Here is a 21,589-nt window from a genome sequence, read left to right on the forward strand (position 1 = left end):
GTCCTCACAAGCATTCCTTCATGTACAGATAGGTACGAAAGGGACCTATTTTGTGCACAGACATTGAACCCCACAGAATGGTCCACAACAGGAACCATTGTTGGATGAAATAACGCACAAATTCCTGAATGAGAATTCAGATAACCAGACGACGGAGAGACAATGAGAATATCTGGGTTAGTAGGGGAGAAGATGGAATTTCATTGCCCAAAGTCACCATAATTGGTGGATTTAAATCAACATTCATTCACAGACACAGGCCTGACCCCTACCAGGAAGAAGGAACTATAATGAATGAGGTACACTCCTAGCCCCTGAGTTCCTGCAAAAGAGACCTCACTTCCTTGAGGTGGTGAAGCTGGGAAGGGTTCCTGTGCTGAGAACCACAGCTTGGCTGTCATGGGGGCCCAGAGGAGCATCAGTTGACCTGGGCTTGGCATCTTGGCCTTGGCCTCCTTCAGTGCTCAGCACCTGTGGCCAGAGCTCTAGGGGACATCTGACTGTTGGTCGGCCAGTTTCTCTCGTGCTTGCAACAGTCTTTATGTGAAGCAAGAGCTGCTAAACTGTTAGGTGCAGGCTCACCATTTTCAGGCTCTGCCAAACCCTTGTGTCTTCTGAAGGGGCGTCTCCCTCATTTCCTCGGCTGACCCTTCCTCCTTGATTTCGACACTGTCTAGGGCTCACAGAGCCTCCCTCTGCGAGTGGCTGTCTGGTGCATCTGCCTGTGTCCATGCCTCTTCTTTCCACCGTCGCCTGCCGTTCGTGTTGAGTGCGACTCCCGGAAACTCGCTAGCAGCGTCTGCTCTGTCTGCCATTCGATGCACTTTTATTTTTCCCCAGAGCCGTTCAAACCTACGTCTCTGGGCCGCACCCCTCATCAGAGCTCCAGGGGCACAAACTCGGGGACCTAGCAGATGGTTCCGCCCTGCTGGGTACCAGCTTCGCCTTAGCATAGCCGCGGTTTTGGTGGGCGGAGGGCCACCGTGTGCCTCACGCAAGCGCTCTGACAGCCTCATGCCTGCCCTTTCGCTGGGAAGCTCCGTTTTGGGGTCTTGTAAGTTTTCGGTCGTTCTGAGCAGGGTTCTGCTAATCACGGGTGACAGCTTTGCCACAAATTTATAGCTGTCGGTGAATTATCTGAAAGCAAATCGGATGAAAAAGAATGTTGCCAACCAACGTTGTGCAAGTCGTGACAACTTCTATTTATTTATTATTTTGTTGTATATTTATTGAGTGACTGAATGAATGAACTAGAAATGCTCTGTGTTTGCCCTGGTGATGCTGGGAGTCGCCTGGTCATTTTGGGCTCCCTCCGCCCCTCTTTGCCGTCTAGTATGTTTGAACCTTTGAAGCTCACTCTGGACTCCAGACTTCCTGGTGTCCCTGCTGCTGAGGGGCCTGTGAGCTCTGGCAAGGAACAGATTCTCCAATTCCTCTGTGTTCAGGGTGCCCACATGGTTAAGAGGCGTCCCTAGGGGGATCTTCTCCTGGTCCTCATATTTGGTCCAGCAGGAAATCCCTCTGAGCAGAGTTCTGCTTGGATGCCTCAGCCCGGCAGCCCGGCCGCACTGAGTGGTATCCAGGCTCCTCTGAGTGTGTATTCCTCTTGTGCCATTATTGTCATTCATAGCACTCCCTTTTCCTCTCAGAATGGTCCCTCAGCCCTGCCCACACCTCTGTGAACAGTTCCTTCATTAAACCCTTCTCCAGCTGCTAGCTCAGCAGCATCTATGTCCGTCTTTGCCACCACACCATCATCCTAGCTTCAACTCGGATCCTTTCGCTTCCCCATATCTCTGCCCCCTGCTGTTTCTTTTACGCAATGCAACCAGAATGCTGATCTGAGAACTTCCAAAATACAGATCACTCCTCACTTCGAAGTCATCCGGTATTCTCAAGTTAAAGTCCAAACTCCACAACATTGCGTTGATTTTAAGGTCTTGCATCGTCGAATCCCTCCCAGCTTCATCTCCTCCACGCTCCCCTTGGCAACATGGTTCACCTTTATTCGTGGTCTGTGCCATATGCCCTCCTGCCATGCTCATTCCTCTCCTAGTATCCTACTTTTCTCCTGGATATCCTTCAGCTCTCAGCTCAGTTGTTACTTTGTTCAGGAGTGCTTGCTTCTCTGACATCCCTGACTTGGTCAGATTCACTTACTTAAACACTACCTATCATGCACCTCTCTTTCACAGTACTTTTCACAACTTTCATTTTACATTTATTTGTTTGATTATTTGATACCTCTCCTCCGCCAGACCTGTAGACTGGAGCCACAAGCAAAAACAACCTAGTTGCAGGCTTCATGACCTGGGAAGCTCCAGTCTACAGTGAACAAAACAGACCAAATCTCTGTCTTCATGGAGTTTTATATTTTATTGCAAGGAGATGGATAATAAACATACACGGAAAGAAACCTATAATCTCAGGGAAGATAATTGCCATGAAGAAAAAGAAAACTTAGTGAGGGTAAACAGACTGTTGGTAGGTACTGTTTTATCTAGGATGGCCAAGGAAATCCCAGTTGAGGAGGTGACATTTCAGGAGAGACCAGAGATGGTGAGTGAGATTCTCTCTCCTTCTTCCCCAGTAGGCTTAATGTTTTACTTAAATTCATTCAGTAATCTAGTGACTCATGAAGGAACCATAAGTAATGAATAATTTCAAGCCCAATGTCTCCTCCAAAGGAAATACATATTTTAGCAGCCCATTGATCATTTTAAGATGCTTTTTTATTGTTTTTTAAAAAATGTATGTAAAAGTATAGTTTGAGGCTATATAGTAATGTGATTTGATACCAAGATAGTTCTTAGCAAATTCATACTCTCCTATATCATAAAAAGATTTTGAATAAAATTAAGATACCTGTATAGCAAATGATTAAAGCTAAATAATTGCTAGAAGTAAATTCATCTTGTAGCATTAAAAGTAGCATCTTGCTACTTTTAATAATGAATTTACTTCTAGCAATTATTTAGCTTTAATCATTTGCTATACAGGTATCTTAATTTTATTCAAAATCTTTTTATGATATAGGAGAGTATGAATTTGCTAAGAACTATCTATCAAAAAACAACATTTTTCCTAATAACTTTATTTTTAGGTACCCTGCAATTTACTTGAAGCACTAAAACAGCATTTAGCTTCTTTGGAAGAGAAAAATGACATTTTACCTCCTTATAGGTAAGTTGATAAATGTCTTAATATAGGTTAATTTTGTTTTCATCTAAATAATTTCTCTCATTTTAGCAACATCACAGTGACTAAATAAATTACAGGCTTTGAATATGGTGAAATGCTATACAGCCATTTTAAATGATAATATGGGATAGAGTATTTCAGTCTTTTGTGGGATTCCATACGCTTCACAAAGGAACATCTTTTGTTATACTGAGTGATTCTCAAAGTCAGAAGTTGGCACTTGAATAACCCCTCTTTGAAGAATTTGATTTCTTCCCTTGGGGACTCCCCTAGTGAGAATAACTGTTGTGCATAGTAACATTCAAGATGAATGTGTGTGTACGCATGCATATACACAAACCCACATACACGTGCTCCTCTATATGTGCACACAAACACAAATTGAATAATATAAACTTTGAGGTATATCACTTCAAAAATGTTCACGTTAGCTATTTCTGACTGGAAAAATTATGGTTGATTTCAGTTTTCTGTTTGTACTTTTCAGTATTGTGAAAATTTCAAAAATTTTATTTTTGGCTGCGTTGGGTCTTCGTTGCGGTGCACGGGCTTCTCATTGTGGTGGCTTCTCTTGTTGGGCTACGTGGGCTCTAGGCACGTGGGCTTCAGTAGTTGTGGCACGTGGGCTCAGTAGTTGTGGCACATGGGCTTCAGTAGTTGTGGCTCACGGGCTTAGTTGCTCTGCGGCATGTGGGATCTTCCCGGACCAGGGCTCGAACCCGTGTCCTCTGCATTGGCAGGCGGATTCTTAACCACTGTGCCACCAGGGAAGCCCTGTTGACTATTTCTTAATTATCTCTTTATCATAGATGGATGTATAGTTAGTGTATAGTTGGATGGATAGGTTGATACATGGATGGATAGATGAGTGAATGAAAGAAATGCAGGCTCAGCTGGGTAGGATATATGTGACTCTATTCATCTTTCTTGTGATCTCTTCAGTGTGCAGCGTGCATTGATTCCCTCCATCCCAAATTATCCAGTTGTGAAAGCTTCAGCAAGCAGAGCTTGGCTTGAAGGTAATATAACGCTATTGTATGATTATGATGTCAGTGATAATTGAGGGCAGGATTAGAACCTTTAATTCTTACATTTCCTAACCACCTACTATGTCTGCTGCCTCTTCCTAAAGCAGTCTTTGACCCAGCAACTTCATTTCTAGGAATTTATCCCGTATATATATTCATAGTTGTGAAATGACATATGAACAAGGATATCCATTACAACATTGTAATAACAAAATGACTCTTCATAAGGGTCTTGTTTTAATGTACTGGAATGGAATGGTCTCCAACGTGTATTGTTAGATAGAAAATGAGCAAGGTGGGAAACAGTGCATAGTATGCTACCACTTTTTCTTTTCCAAAACAGAAAGAAAGAATATATATGTTTATTTCATTTCTTAAAGAATACTTCTGGAAGGATATCTGAGAAATGAATAAAATGTGCAAATAATTACTACTTAAAAGATAAATTTTACCAAAAAAAATAAGACATACATAAATCCGGAGTGATGTCTGTGTACAGACCTTGTCATGCTTACCAGGTAAGTCCTTGGTAAGCTCCTAAGGTTAGTTTGCCTCATAGTCAGGAAATTTGAAAGCTGGTTGATGACACATTGGCAACTTGAAATTGGCTATGATGGAAGTATGTATACCACAAAAATGGACAAACACTATAAAACAGGCCTTTTCCTGGAGAGCTGGCTGTTATACATTTCCTGGCGTGCAACTGCTCAAAATCAGCCATATTCTGTTTTTTAATGGTTGAGTTTGATTCGGTGATGTTACTTGACCCTCTATGCTAGACGAAAATCCCTGTAATAATGAGCTATACTATCATAGGGTTTATATGTCTTAGAATTTGTTTGCTCTTAATTCAACTTGAAGATTTAAACTGTATCTATTTTAACTGTTTTTTTCTTCTGTGCATATTTTCTCAATGGACACACTTTCTGCATTTTCAACGGGTGAGTTTGACCAAAACCATAATGAACATAAGTCCTTTGAGTAAAACCGTATGTATAGCAAAAACTGTACATTTGCTTCATTTCCAAAAGAAGGACTGTTTTTCTGAGGCCCTATGGTTTGGGAATCATTATAAGGTTAAACGTAGTGGTTGACAAGCTGTGGATTCAGTCTGATGTGAATGTGAATCCCAAGTAGGGTAGAGGGGGAGGAGGGGAAGTACTATTATGGTGTTATAAAGGCCTCTGGGCCTGGTTCCCAACAGCCCAAAACTGGCTTCTGGTGATGTCTGCACATGCTGTCCTGAGGACTTAGCCTAGGCTGCCTAACAGTCATTGCTTGAGCCAGTTGTGTTGAAAAAGCCTGTGGCCAGCTGAAACCACTTTTTCTCTTCAGTCACTGTGATTTAAAAATACTGGCCATGGAACCAGAGTACTTGACTTTAATTTTCACTCTACCATTCATGGACTGTGTGACTTTGGGTAGATCACTTAACCTCTCTGTGCCTCAGCCTCCTTATCCTCAGAAGGTTGCTGTCAGGATAAATGAGTCAATAGAAATGTAGAGTGCTTAGAACAGGACCTGACCCATGTATTTCTTAGAAGTGTATTTTTAAAATTTCATGTATATGGGGGCCTTCTAATTATCTTTTTCTTTTGTTATTGAATTTTGTTGTTGACATAGTGCTTACTTGCACTGTGTCAGAGAACCTCTGTATTTCAGTCCTTTGGAATTTGTTGATACTTGCTTCATGGCCTAGCATATAACCTTTTTCTTTTTGGTAGAAGTTTCATGTGCCATTGAAAACTGTATCCTGTTGAGGTTTTTAATTCTGTTGCTCAAATCCTCTATATCTTCATTGATTATTTTCTATGGTTGTTCTTACAGTTTCTAAGAAAGGTGTGCTAACATTTCCCCTATCTGCTCTAGTCAAAGTCACCAGTGACCTCTAGGTTGCAAATCCAATGATAATTTCATCAGTCTTCATCTTACTGGACATGGTTCATCACTCCTTTTCTTCTTATCTAACTCTTGGCTACTTTTTAGACTGTTTTCCACTGATTCGTCCTCATTTCTCTTCTTTATCTATATGCACGCATTTCCTAGATGACCTCATCCAAGCTCATGGCCTTAAATACCATTTACATGATAAGAACTCCCAAATTATTATCTCCAGCTCCAGCCATACCTCCTGAACTCCAGGGTTGTATATCCAAGTGTCTATTCCGTGGTAGCACTTGAATGTCTAGTAGGATTCCAAAACTCAATGTGTCCAAAACTAAGCTTTTGATACTTGACCCCAGACCTGCTTTATCCATGGTTTTCCCCACCTCAGTTAATGGCAAATAGCAGTTCATTTTTTCTAAGAAGAATGTGACTAGGACCAATGTGAAGGAATGAGGAAGGTAGGTGGGACAGAGGACTGAGCTAGAGGATGGGTGCCAGGAGAGGAGAGTACTAGAGAAAAGGCTGGAGCTGGAAGAGTAAAACAGTTGGGCGGACCAAGGTCTTTACAATTCCTTACGAACCCCTCCATGGCCTCCTCCCTGTTCTTCAAACACACCAAGCACGCTCTTTGCTCAGGACCTTTGTGCATGCTGTTCCTTCTGCTGGATCCGCCCAGTTCACTCTTTTACATGCTTCAGCTCTTTACTTAAAAGTCCCCTTCTCAGTGAGCCTTTCCTGTCTAGCATTTAAGTGCCCACTCTCCCACCAGCATATCATAATCCTTTCCCTGATATGTTTTCCTTAGCACTTACCACGATCTAACATATTATGTACTTTGTCTTGCTTATCTTCTGTCTCCAATAGAACATAAGCTAAATGAAGGCAGAGATTTTTATCTTCTTTATTCACAACTGTATCTTTAGCACCTAGTACAGTGTCTAGCACACAAGTGCTCAATTAAAATTTATTTAATTAATCATTTTAAACGACCTTATTTATACCAATTAACCTAATAAATTGAAGTCCTGTTGCTTTGTAATGGGAAGGTACATATATATATAATTACTGTATTGATAGAAATTTGGTTTAGGGTTTCATCTGATTCTGTTGCTTATTTTCAGATTGTTTTCTCTATGTGATATATTACAACTGACATTGCCTTCACAAGTCCACAAATGTATTGCAGCCAGACAGCAAAGTGGAAGAGTTGTAGCAAACAACCTGGATGGCTCACTGGTTAGCCCTGTAAGAAGTAAGCATCTATTTTTAATTTAATATTTGAGATATATATTTTTAAATGCATTTTTAAAAAAAGTATTTATATAAAAATAACGTAAAATTTGTGTTTGTTTTACAAAACAGATCTTAACTTTGGAGAAAACCCAGTCAACAGGTAAGTTTTTTATTATTTAAAAAAGACAGCCAATAAATACATGTTAGAGGAAGGACGGATGAGACTCATACCTGAAAAGAGTTATTTTTAACGTAGATTTAACCCTTCATGGTTCATCGGAAGGATGGTTTTCTAAGCACATCTTAAATGTTGGCATTCCTCATAGTTCTTTGTATTCTTGGTTCTTTTCTTACTTTATGATATAAACTGTATTAAATGAGTAATAATTTTTTATTTTATTAAACAAAGACAATGAAACTACCAGTTGGAGTGCCTCAGCATCGTAAGGTAATCAATGTTACTTCAGTGAGTGCTTCCCTACATTTTCAGCCAAAAAAAAAACCCCAAAACAAACAAACAAAAAACCAGGCAAATGGAAACCAAAGGAAGGACGAAGTGATATTAACAACAAATAATGTAGAATGTAAGGTTAAAAGCAGTGAACAGAACAAGACACTATTTAGGGAGATACAACAGTCTTAACAGTTTATGCACAAAGGTGAATACATAAAGCAAAAACTATTATGCATGGAGAACTTGAGAAAAGTATAGTTAAAATGGGCAGTTTCGAACCACCTCTTTCATCGTTGGACAAATTTAGTAGACAAAACAAGAAAGGACACAGAGGAATTTAAATAATACATAATAAATAAATAATAAACCTAAGTGTACACACACACACAGAATGTTCATTTTCTTCAAAGCAATCACAAAGAAAACCTTTAAAAACTCCTAAACAATTTTATGGACTACATTCTCTCATCCAATAAAATTATAACTACTTAATGAAAAGTTGACCATGAAAATCTTAACTACTTACAAATTCAAAAATATAATCCTTTTGCCAAAGAGGAAATCAAAAGGAAAGTTAACTATCTAAAGGTAATGAAAAAGAGAACTTCATACCAAAGCTAATGGGGCACCATGAAAGCTGAACAGAAAAAGATTTCATCACTGTTAAAAAAGACAAATTAACAAGAATTTAGTTTTCTCTTAAGAAGATAGATAATAAAAATATATTAGGAAGATAAAATTTATAAAGATAAAAGCTTAAATTAATAAAATTGCAACGAAAAGTAAATCTGAAACTTATTTCTTTAAAGTCCAATAAAATGAGGTCCTCTGATTCAACCAAAAAGAGAGTGTAAAAGTGTACAACATGAGGAATAAGAGAGCTGATGTAACCACAGACGTAGGAGAGATTAAGGTAACTATAAGTGAATACTTTGTGCAACTGTTTGGTAACAACATATTTGAAAATCTAAAGGAAATTGATGATTTCCAAGCAAAATATAATGACAAAATTCATCCAAGAAGAAACAGAAACATGCATAGACCAATTGCCACATAGAGTAGAGCTTTATCTATCCTTAAAGAATAGGAAATTTCAGTTCCAGGCTATAGAAAAAAGGGAAGAGCTCCAATTCAGTGTATGAAGTGACATGACCTTAATATGAAAGCCCAGTAAAGATAGAAGAAAGTGCTGACTAAGCTCACATATTCATTATAGATGTCAGAATTCTAAATAAAATATTCACGAATAAAATCCAGGAATATATTAAAAAATTCCACTACCTGTACAGAGTGCCCCTTTTCTTTTTGAGTGTGCCATATGAAACACCCTGTCTGGCATGGTAGTAGTAGAGGTTAGGTATAATGGAAAGTGGATGCACCTGGCACATGTTCTGGGGTAGAGGTGATAGCAGTTGCTGTCAGAGGTGAGGAGAAAAGCGGGACCAAGGGATGGTGCTTAGGTTTTTGGCCTGAGCTACTACATGGATGGAGTTCTGTACTGAGACAAGCTCTCGAGGAAATACAAGGGATAGCCGTTTCCAGACACCCAAAATCTTAAAAAAAACTACCTACCATGCACCTTTGCTTAGGAAGATCCTACAGGGTGTGCTCCAACAAAACAGAGAAGTAAACTAAGAAAGAGGAACACATGGGATTCAGGGAAACAGAGTACCCTACTTAAGTGAGAGGTGGAGGGAATTTACAATATAAAAACAATGGAAGTTATATTTACTTGTACAGCAGCCAGTTTAGAATGGAACCGAAGGATGTAGAGCTCCAGGGGAGATGTCTCCTGGAAAAAATCAAAATGACGTATTATTTGGTGCTAACATTTATTGTTTACTCTGAGACAGATACTGTTCATTCTAAGTACTTTACACATAATAACTCAATCTTTCTACTTGAGAAAGTTATTATTTCCACTAGATCACAAGCTCCATGAAAGCAAATAGTTTCATCTGTTTTATATATTCCAAGCACCAAGGATGGTGCCTGGCATCTAGTAGATATTGAATGGATATTTGTTGAATGAATACAGTGAATCCACATTTCACATATGTGACAACTGAGATACAGAGATTCTTTAGGATTATGGAATTAAATACCATAAGGAAAAGTGTGGCTACTTTTGCGAAGGGGAAGCGGTGACTGGTATTTTTGGTTTTAGATCTTTTAGCACTGGTTGACTTTTTAAGCTCTGCATCACGTGGATAAAAACTAAATTTCAATAAGTCAAATGAATACAGAATAAATATGAGCTTTTAGATACAAGAACCATTTCTTAGAATTAAAACTAAAGTGTATGTGGAATAGATTATTACATAATTTGGTAGAGGAGTTGAAATAGATGTAGAAAACAGGGATAATAATCTTAACCACTGGCATAGAATATAGACTCCTAGTCCTGCCATTAATTAACTGTAAGACCTTGAGCAAGATATTTCCCTTCTCTGAGTCTGTTTCCTCATCCATAAAATGAGAATTTATAATACCTACTTCACATAGTTGTTATGAAAGTTAAATGATATTTAAGATTGTGAAAACACCTAACACAGAGCCTAGTAAGAATAAATGTTCAATGAGAGTTTGTTTCCTTTTGTTTCTATTTATTCTCTTATTTATACAAAATATTACACATCTTGTATTATTTATTCTCTTAATAGCTCTAATTCTATGAAGCATAGTTTATCCCAATTTTACAAATGAGGAAAGAGGTTAAGTTATTTAGTCAAGGTTACACAGCTAGTTAATAGCCTGGTGAAGCTCAGAATGCAATACTTCTGCTTCTTACTCTAGTGCCCTTTTGACCCACCACCATGGGGAATACTAGGTTTTTTTCCTTCTATATAAACTATTAAAATAGTTTAGAATTAAATGTATTCGTTCAAGTCACTTTTTTAAATGGGCAACTGGTACTATTGAATTCCTTCTATGAACTCTCAAACTTTGTTAGTGGGAGATTTAAATTCGGCATTATTTATAAAAAGTAAGCTGAAATATTTAGTTTTGTAATGATACCTTAACTTAATATAGAAAATAGCCAGTGGTCTTTTTTTTAATCTTTTCTTGTGATTCCTTCCTATTATATTTTACCTATTGATGGCCATAAACATTGTCTCAAAGGCTATATCCTGACGAGATGTTTAAATGGTAGATTTGTCATTTCCCCAAATGGGCTGATTTATAAATCTCATTTTAGATCGAACGTGAAGGGGTGTCAATCCTCAGAGATGGAAATGACTGGTGGAATGAACTGGCAGTTGAATAGCTGCACCTGCATGTCAACCATCTGGAACCCAATTTCTATTCCTCCGGTTTCCCACATGGTAACATTTGTGATGTATTATTACGTTTTTTCCTTTTTGATATATACATATAACATATACATTTGTATTAGAGAAGTAGGTAGACCAAGAAATGTTCTCTTTTTAATCACTTTTAATGTATTGTGCTAACATTTGTTGTAAACATGTTAAGCTAACTAACTGTTCCTCTATTTTTGGAAGGGTCGATCCTGTGGTGGGGAGAGAACTATAGAGTTCCACCATTTTGCTCCACATTTATTGAACACCTATTAGGTATTTAGGCACTGGGCTGACAGATCAACGGTAGACAGACATGTCATCAAATAGAGGAATTGAATATTCCAAGTGGAATGAATACTTTAGAGGGTGTGTTGGTTACTTTTATAAAGAAGCTGAACATGAGGTAAAAGGAGATGAGGTGAACTGACAGGAACTGGTTGGCAAATGGAAACTTGGTGGGTTATTCAGGGAACTCGAAGTAGTTTAACATGGCTATCGTGTAATGTATGATGGGTGCAACAAGAGATAAATCTCGAGCTTAAAGAGAGATCAGATCTTGTAGGAACTTGTATAGGAGTTTCGGCTTTGTCTTATAAGCAGCGGGGAGCCAAAGCTATAACACGATTACTTTTACATTTTTGAAAGATTAGTCCGGGAGGAGTGTGGAAGATTGTTAGTAAGGAAATAAGACACAAATTGGGGAGGTCAATTAGAAGTCTCTTCAAGTCATCCAGGCAAGAGATCTAGACTGCTCTGGTCTAGAATGCTAGAACGTTGGCAGTAGATCTAAAGCAAGAGTTTCGATAGATCTGCAGATAGAGTTGATAGGAGTTGCTGACAGGTTGAAAGTTGAAATATGGGTCCCCAATAAATTATCTGCAAATATAAAATTCAAAAAGCTCTGGAAAGCAAGTTTTTTTGTTAAGTTTGCAACAAACTCTTTTGGCCGCAGAACTTTACTTGAACTATAATGAGGCTATGGTCATTATTTATCCTACTAAGTGTAACTGTTCATACACGAATGTTGCATTTGCATTTTGCTGCAGAAATATTAGTGTGTTTCATTACAGGGTGCTCTTTCAGTCCCCCTGGGGTGTTACTAGTATCTTCTATGTGTAAATTCTAAATTAGCTTTCTAAAATACAAATCATTCTGAATTCCAAAGCACATCTGGCCCCAAGGACTTAAACGATGTGCACCTCTGCTATTTTTTGTATGATTTTGCTTTAAAACTTCATTGGTCCAATGATATAACAAACTGCACATTAACTCTTGAGTACATAGTGACTTTGTTTTCCTGATGTGCAGCAGAGGTGCATTTAGGAATGAGAATTTTGGTAGGATTTGGGAAGAAATATTTTTGAAATGTACTGAGGAAACATGCAGCTCTGCTGCTGCAGTCGATTTGCAGACGCAGATGACTAAGAACCTAGAAAGGGTTTGGAGGGATGTCTTAGTCTACCTTAAGGTTCACTGACTCTTTCCTTTGTCATCTCCCTTCTGATATTGAGTCATCCCGTTGGGTGTTTTTATTCCAGTTATTACATTTTTCAGTTCTGAAGTTTCTGTTTGGCTTTTCTCTGTATCTTCTATTTCTTGGCTGATGCTTTCTGTTTTAACTCATGTTTCAAGAGTGTTCGTGATGACTCATTCAAGCATCTGTCTGATAGGCACTTTAAAGTCTTTGTCAGATAATTCCAACATCTGTGTCATCTCATCATTGGTGTCTGTTGATGGCTTTTTTCCATGGAAGTTGAGATTTTCATGGTTCTTCATGTGCCATTTGGACATTTTGACCGTTAATTTAAAAGACGCTAGGTCTTGTTAAATTATGGAGCATGTTGATATCTGTGCTGTAGCAGACACTTGACCTGGTTAAGTTTAAGCTACAACTTCAAGCCCGCTCCTCTGGCCCGTGGTCCCAGTATCAGCTCAGTTTCTACAGTCTTTGCTCTGCTGTTTGGGTCTGTCCTGCATGTGCTCCACTTAGTGGTCATCATGGGACCTGGGCTGTGGTCTCTCCAGGGGCTTAGTAATCAAAGTCTTTGGTATGCTCATTAAGATCCCATCTACCCATGTACAGGTGTGGGGAGGAGGCGGATGAACCCAGAGGTTCATAACCAGCTTCCCCGAGCCTCTCTATCTCTGCTCTCTCTCCAGTATTTTCCAGTTTCTTGGGGCTCCCATTCTCTTTCATCTGGCCAAAAACCCCGTACATTTCTGTGATTGAAACAAGTCAAGCTTCCAAGTAGGGGTAGGACAGAGAGAATTAAAAAACATTTTTTGTCCCTCCCTTCATAAAGCCACAGCTCCACCTAATGGAGAAGAAAGTTCCTCTCCCTCATATATTTGGCTCTTGCAGTTTTCCCTTGCTGCCACCGTAGCCACTGCTGCAGGAAAAGGAGAAAAAGAAAAAAACAATGCGGGCTTTTTCTGACTTTGTCTGAGCTTCAGGAGTTCTCTTTATAGCTACTCAAGCCAGAACTAGAGAACTTCTGGAGTTTTTTCTCATCTGCACAACAGTGATCTCTTCCAGGTTTCAGGCTGATTTGAATCCAGTGTGGATGATGCTGGAAGGGAAAAATTACAGATTCACTGGTACTTTGAATTCTGGTGTTCTTTCCTGATCTACCTGCTGATACTTACTTTTCAGAGTTTTTGGATAGCTGACTGTACATCCTATCCAGGTTTTAGAGTTAGGTGTTCAGTGAGAGAGGAAGATTTTCTGTGCTTACTCAGTTTTAACTGGAAGTAGAATCCAATCCTTGTCTTTTAACCTGAGTTTAGTTAATGTGTTTTTATGTGATTATGGATATATTTGGATGTTTCTAATATAGGCTGTTTTTTCTCTTATTTTTCTTTTTTCTCTCTTACTTTTTGCCTTCTTTTGCCATGATTAAATTCTTTTTTTTCTCCTTTCATTTCTTCCCTTTTCCCTTTGAAGTTATACTCTAGAGACTACAACATACATAGTTAAATTACCAAGGTCTAAAGTTAATCAATATTTTCCTCTGAAACAACAAAAGGACTTCAGAAGACTTTAACCCTGATCATACTCCCTGCTGATTTCATATGCTACTGTGGTAAAATATTCATAACAGAAAAGTTATCATTCTAACTATTTGAAGTGTACAATTCAGTGACATTAAATACATTCAAAATGTTGTGTATCCATCACCATTGTGTAGTTCCAGAGCTTTTTCATCATCTCAAACAGAAACGCTACCCGTTAAAAAATAACTTTCCATTCATCCCACCCTGGTTACCACTTTTCTATTTTCTGTCTCTATGAATTTGCCTATTCTGGGTACCTCATACAAGTGGAATCATATATGATCTGTCCTTTTGTTTCTAGCTTATTTCACTTAGCATAGTGTCTTCAAGATTCATCCATGTTGTAGCATTTATCAGAATATCATTCAGCCTTTTTAAGGCTGAATGATATTCCATCATACATATTTACCACGTTTTGTTTATCCATTCATCCACTGATGGACATTTGGATTGTTTCCAACTTTTGGCTATTGTGAATAATGCTTCTATGAACATTGGAGTACAAATATCTGTTTGAGTCTCCTCTGCTTTCAATTCTTTGGGCATATACCTAGAGGTAGAATTGCTGCGTCATGTGGTAATTCTATATTTAGTTTTTTGAGGAATCACAATACTGTTTACCACAGTGGCTAAACCACTTTATATTCCCACCAGAAATGCATGAGGGTTCCAACTTCCCAACAACCTCACCAACACTTATTATTTTCTGGATTTCTTTTTTATTTATAATAGCCATCCTGATGGGTATGAAGTAGAGTCTTATTGTGGTTTGATTTTAATTTCTCTAATGATTAGTGATGTTGAGCATCTTTTCATGTGCTTATTTGCATTTGTATATCATCTTTGGAGAAATGTCTATTCAAAACCTTTGGCCATTTTTGAATTGGGTTGTTTGTTTTGTTGTTGAGTTGTACAAGCTCTTTATATGTTTTGGATATTAATCCCTTATCAGATACATGCTTAGCAAATATTTTCTCCCATTCTCTGGGTTGTCTTTTTACTCCATTGATAGTGTCCTTTGATGCACAAAATTTTAAAAATTTCGATGAAGTCCAATATATCTATTTTTTCTTTTTTGTCCATACTTTTGGTATCATATCCGAGAATTCATTACCAAATGCAATGTCATGAAGATTTTCCCCTATGTTTTCTTCTATTTTTACAGTTTTAGCTCTTGAGTTTAGGTCTTTGATCAATTTTGACTGAATTTTTGTATATATTGTGAGGTAAGGGTTCAACTTCATACTTTTGCATGTGGATATCCAGTTGTCCCAGCATCATTAATATCCAGCATCATTTGTTGAAAAGACTGTTCTTTCCCCATTGAATGATCTTGGCACCCTTGTAAAAAATCAATTGACTATATATGTGAAGGTTTTTTTCTGGGCTCTCTCTTCTATTTCATTGATCTATATGTCTGTCCTTATGCCAGTACCACACTGTTTTGATTACTGTAGCTTTGTAATAACTTTTGAATTCAGGAAGTATGAGTCTTCCAACTTTGTTCTTATTTTTCAAGATTATTTTGGCTAGTTAGGGTCCCTTGAGATTCTGCATGAATTTTAGGATGGGTTTTTCTATTTCTAAAAAAAAATTCATTGGGATTTTGATATGATTGAATCTGTAGATCACTTTGGGTAGTATGGTCAAATTAACAATACTAAGTCTTCCAATCCATGGACATGGGATATCTCTCCACTTGCTTAGGTCTTCTTCTTTAATTTATTTTCAGCAATATTTTGTAGTTGTCAGTGTATAAGTCTTTTGCCTCCTTGGCTAAATTTATTCCAAGTATTTTATTCCTTTTGTTGCTATTGTAAATGGAATTGTTTTCTTAATTTCTCTTTGGATTGTTCATTGCTGGTGTATAGAAATGTGATTGATTTTTTTGTGTGTTGATATTGTATCCTGTAACTTTGCTGAATTCATTCATGAGTGCTAACAGTTTTTTTGTGGAATCTTTAGGGTTTCTAAATATAAGATCATGTCATCTGCAAAAATAGATAATTTAACTTATTCCTTTCCAATTTGATGCCTTTGATTTCTTTTTTAGCTCTAGCTATACTTTGAATAGAATTGGTGGAAGTGGGCATTCTTGTTATGTTCCTGATCTTCGGGGGAAAGCTTTCAGGCTTTCACCCTTGAGCATGATGTTAGCTGTGGTCTTTTCATATATAATCTTTATTATGTTGAGGAAGTTCCCTTCTATTCCTAGTTTATTGAGTGCTTTTATCATGGAAGGGTGTTGAGTTTTATTAAATGCTTTTCTGCATCAATTGATATTATCTTATTTTTTTCCCTTCATTCTATTTATGGTGCGTATTATTGATACACTGATTTTCATATGTTGAACTATCCTAGCATTCCAGGAATAAATCCCACTTGTTCATGGTATATAATCCTTTTCATGTGCTGCTGAATTTGTTTTGCTAGTATTTTGTTGAGGATTTTTGCCTCAGTATTCATAAGGAATATTGGTCTATAGTTTTATTTTTTTGTATTGTCTTTGGCTTTGGTATCAGGGTAATGCCGGCCTCATAGAATGAGTTAGGTAATGTTCCCTCCTCTTCAAATTTTGGAAGAGTTTGAGAAGAATTGGTGTTAATTCTTCTTTTAGTGTTCAGTAGAATTCACCAGTGAAGGCATCTGGTCTGAGGCTTTTCTTTGTTGGGAGGTTTTTGATTAGTGATTCAATCTCCTTACTAGTTATAGATTTATTATTCAGATTTTCTATTTCTTCATGAGTCAGTATCTTGTTTTTTAAATTACCAAAAAATAATCAGAAGTATCACTGTTTTACAGAGTCAGTGTTTGTTTAGATTTAACTACATTATTTGCCACTTTCTTTCTCATAATTTCTTATTACATGTTAGACCTTCTGTAGGCGACCACCTGAAGTACATCTTTAACATTTCCCTTAATAAGACTGAATTGGTGGCCAACTCAGTTTTGTTTGTCTGGGTATCCCCTTCTAGTTTGACAGTTATTTTCTTTTAGTATTCTAAAGATATCACTCTACTTTCTTCTGGCTTCTACCACCACCACTGACAAGTCAGCTTTCAGTCTAATTATTTTACTGTACCTTTATAGGTATGGTAGACAGAATAATGTCCCCCCCAAAGATTTCCATATCCTAATCCATGGAACCTGTGATTATGTTTGGTTACATGGCAAAGGGGAATTAAGTTTTTAGTTGGAACTAATGTTGTTAATCAGATTACGTTAAAAGTGGGAGATTAGTGTGAATTATCCAAGTGGACCCAATATAATCACAAGGGTTCATAAAAGTAGAAAATGGAGGCAAAAGAGTCAGGGAAAGACGTGATGATGGAAGCAAGGTCGGAGCAATGCCATGTTGCTGCCTTTAAAGATAGAGTGAGGGGGTCAGAAGTCAAGGAAAGTGCAATTAAACTGATTTTCTCCTGGAGCCTCCAGAAGGAATGCAGCCCTGCTGACACCTCAGTAGAAAACTAAAAAAGCAATTAATCTGAATTGTTTTATTACATTTAAAATTTTGTCTTTTTCTAACTACTTTTACCTTGATGTTTCTAGGTCTGTCTCTTAACAGCTCTCTCACATTTCCCATCTCCTTATCTCTATGTGCTTCATTCTGGGTACTTTCTCCAAATTTATATTCTAATTTACAGATTCTCTCCATCTCTGTTTAATTTGCCATTTATCCCATCCATTGAGAATGTGTGGTGTTTTTGTTTGTTTGTTTGCTTGTTTCTACTTTGGTAAATTTTATTGAATTTTCATGAAGTGAACATATGCAAGTGAACATATCAAGCAACTACTCCTATTATTCAACCCTTCGGTTAAACATTTTATTTAATGAGCTATACTTTTAATTTCTAAGAATACATTCTCATTATCTGCTTTTTTTGTAATTTCCTGTCCATTTTCATAAATACAGTATTGTTTTATATCACTCTGAGACTAATAATTAGATATTTAATGTTCTCTTCTGTTCACTGAGATTTCTCTTTTTGCTTATTTCTGTTCACTTTTATATAGTCACCTCAGTCCTCTTTTGTGTTGTTGGCTTTTCCAATTTTGAACTTTATAAATGGAATCATACTGTACATATTCTTTTGTGACCTGCTTCTTTCAATCAGTATTATGTTGGTAAGATTCATTTGTGTTAGTGTGTGCAGGTATAATTCATTCATCCTTACCATTGTATAATATTTCATTGTATGATCGTTTATGCTGGACATGTACATGTATGTTGTTTCAAGGTGTTTGCTATTATTAACAAGGTTGCTATGTATATTCTTTTGACTATCTCTTGGTACATGTGTGCAAGAGTTTCTCCAGGGGATCTGCCTAGGAGTGTAACTGCTTGGCCATAGAGTTTAGGTTTACTGGGTAATTTTAAACTGTTTTCAAAAATGGCTGTAACAGTGTATATGCCCACCAGTGGAATAAGAGTGTTATCAATGTCATCAACACTTGACATTATTTTATTAATTTAAATGATTTATTATTAATATAAAATAATAGTAATGTATATTTTCCATTAATATATAAATATGAATACCTACCTAAAATTAAAATATAAATAGTATAATGTAAAATGTGCCATTCTTGCTGGTGTTTAATGGTATCATGGTATGTTTTCTTTTTGGTATCTGTCTAATTCATAATCTGGTTGAGTATCTTTTGATATATTTATTAATCATTAAGTTTTCTTTTTTTGTGAAATGTCTGTTCAAGCTTTCACCTATTTTTGGTTTGGTTATTTGTCTTTTTCATATGGATTTATGAGGTAAACTGCTTAGAATACTGCCTAGGTCACAGTAAGTGCTCAATAAATATTAGTTAGAAATATGATGATGGTGGTGATGATAATGATAATGATGCCAGTGATTTTGTGTCACAGTACTCCCACCCACTAGTATGTGAAACATAGACCATTAAATTAAATCCCCTCAGTGCTCAGAGAAGGATATGAAAATAGGAAGGCAAGGAGAATAAGCATTCCCCCTAACAACAATGAAGATGCGCTGGGGGAATTGTGAACATGCTGGGCATACTTCTCTCTTGATTGAACTTTTTAAACCCTTGCTACACTTTCTTATTCTTGAGCTTTAACCTGCATATGACTCACCTTGGGGTGTTGTTAAAATGAAACAAGTCTGGAATGGAGATTGAGATTTTGCATTTCTGGCAAGCTCCCAGCTGATGTTGATAATTCTGGTCCAAGGATTAGACTTTGAATATCAAGGCTTAATGGTAAGTGCCTGGTAATAGGGCACAAGCATCAAGAATAGAAATTATTCATGAGATAGTTATCAATTTTGGCTCAAATGATATATATCAAGAATGAAGAATTTTTAAATAGCAGAATTGGGAGCTAGGATATAAGAAAACTTTGGAAAATATCAGAAACATTGATATTAAAGATGTATTTCTGCCTCTTTTTTCAAGTCCTTCTGGCCAGTCACTAAACACTCTGGGATCAAATGTCTAAAGTCAAAGGCCACTTGTCTCTCATGTTATATTACCTAGTAGTAAATAAAGAGACCAAGACAAGGATTAAAGTTCTGACGTGTATAGGCAAAGAGACTAAGTCAGGGTTGAGAGCCAGGCATAATTTGGTGTTACACCTATAGCACTAAATATATTACTCTGCTGTTCATCTATTGCGATGAAAGCCAACTTATCTTCATTTTTCACATTATCCCACACATGTGAAAAATATCATAACCAAAGGCTGGAAATGAAAATTGAAAAATTAAAGTTTTATTTGTTGGAGGTAGTGAGATTGTGGTTGAAAATTTTCTTTCTTTCATTTTGTCTGTTAATGTTATTATTTTATTTATGTAGCATAAAAACAAAGTCATAACTCTTTCTTCCTTAGCTAAGTTCATATTTCTCTTCGGTTGGAAGTCCTGAAACCTCCTATATCTGTCATGTTCAAGGAAAGATCATTGTCCCAGCTGTAAATGGTTCACTATATTAATTCTCAATATTAAATATATAGCAGAAAGTATTCTGTATCTTATAACGTTTCTTATTAAATAGTAGTAGAAAATGTACTATATAGTAATTGACACTTTTCTTCAAGGTTCCACACCAGTGGCCTATCCAGTGACTTCACAGCAAGTGCCTATGTATAGAATGGCAACAAAAAAACAGTTTTAAGATCTCAAGAGTGGGAGATATACATAAAACTCCCCATGGTTTGCACTAACAGAATAAAACATGATAGGGATAATTTAAAATGGAAGGTAATCCATCCACATCCTTTTCTTGCATTGGAAAAAGAAACAGTAGTCCTCTGAGAAATAATATAGCGAAGGCTTTGTGAGGAATAGAGAAAGGAACCCTAGAAATGGAGAGAAGAAGGGATTGTGAAAGTGGAATGGTTAAGGGAAAGCTGTTCCAGAATTAATAGATGATCCAAAATAGGAATAATCAATATACACATAATAGAGATTCAATGATAATTTAGTTTAGTTTACGTTATTGGTTTATTCCAAGAGTTAGGAGCTACTGTTTGCTGCTGGTTTTCCTCCCTTTCTGCAAGGATTTTGTTGTTTCATTTTGTTTTGTTTTGTTTGCCATTTTGCTGTTTGGAATCGCTTCCACTCTGCTTTAAGGATGTAAAAAAATAAGTGAACTTTCATAAGGCTGAATTTGTTCTTATTGTTCAAGGCTTCCAATGGGAGGAAATTTTAATACAGGTAGAATACTCTCTGGAATTTTTCTGGCTTTTTTTTTTTTTTAATTTTATTTATTTATTTATTTATTTATTTATGACTGTGTTGGGTCTTCGTTTCTGTGCGAGGGCTTTCTCTAGTTGCGGCAAGTGGGGGCCACTCTTCATCGCGGTGCGCGGGCCTCTCACTATCGTGGCCTCTCTTGTTGCGGAGCACAGGCTCCAGACGCGCAGGCTCAGCAATTGTGGCTCACGGGCCTAGTCGCTCCGCGGCATGTGGGATCCTCCCAGACCAGGGATTGAACCCGTGTCCCCTGCATTGGCAGGCAGATTCTCAACCACTGTGCCACCAGGGAAGCCCTTTTTCTGGCTTTTTATCCAACCTTTTTCTAACTCATTTTAGTTTAGTCTGTCATTTCTGTTCTGCCTATTTGTCAATGTTTTCATGATTTATAAATTTTCTTTACTTAGTTAAAAATTGTTTGCAATCACCAGTTCTCGTTTTTACAGCCTCAGTGCATCGCATAAATTTTACGTGATGTAATATGAGTAATGGAAACTCTGAAGTCCTTTACCCTCACCACCAATTCACTCATGCTTTTGCTGTTGGTGTCAATTTAGAAGAACAATTAAAATATGGGAAAGTATAGAGGATAACAGACGTCCTTGCTTCAACATTCTGAATTACTAAATGTTAACATTTTGTCATAATTTTTCCAGATCATTTTTTAATGAAATTTTACAAATAAGACCAAAGTCT

At 37.1% G+C, this 21,589-nt stretch overlaps 1 protein-coding gene across 4 annotated transcripts in view; it reads left to right on the forward strand.

The window, feature by feature from the left end:
* The window catches only part of LOC309653289 (phosphatidylinositol-binding clathrin assembly protein-like), a gene marked incomplete at its 5' end in the record, with an annotated part of 31,580 nt that extends 11,701 nt beyond the window's left edge, over positions 1-19,879 (forward strand). Inside the window, 4 exons of one of the 4 annotated variants that reach the window (XM_082447873.1) lie at positions 3,104-3,183; positions 4,144-4,220; positions 7,285-7,368; positions 7,479-19,879. In XM_082447873.1, the coding sequence (XP_082303999.1) occupies positions 3,104-3,183; positions 4,144-4,220; positions 7,285-7,368; positions 7,479-7,513 (276 nt within the window). In that variant the 3' untranslated portion in view covers positions 7,514-19,879. Of the gene's footprint in view, positions 1-758 lie in introns of those variants that run through there. The other 3 variants (XR_014259066.1, XM_082447875.1, XM_082447874.1) reach the window with 3 other exon arrangements.
* Between the last annotated feature and the right edge of the window lie 1,710 nt (positions 19,880-21,589).

Source organism: Balaenoptera physalus, assembly GCF_965194825.1.
Source record: "Balaenoptera physalus genome assembly, chromosome: X".
NCBI classification, from domain to species: Eukaryota; Metazoa; Chordata; class Mammalia; order Artiodactyla; family Balaenopteridae; genus Balaenoptera; species Balaenoptera physalus.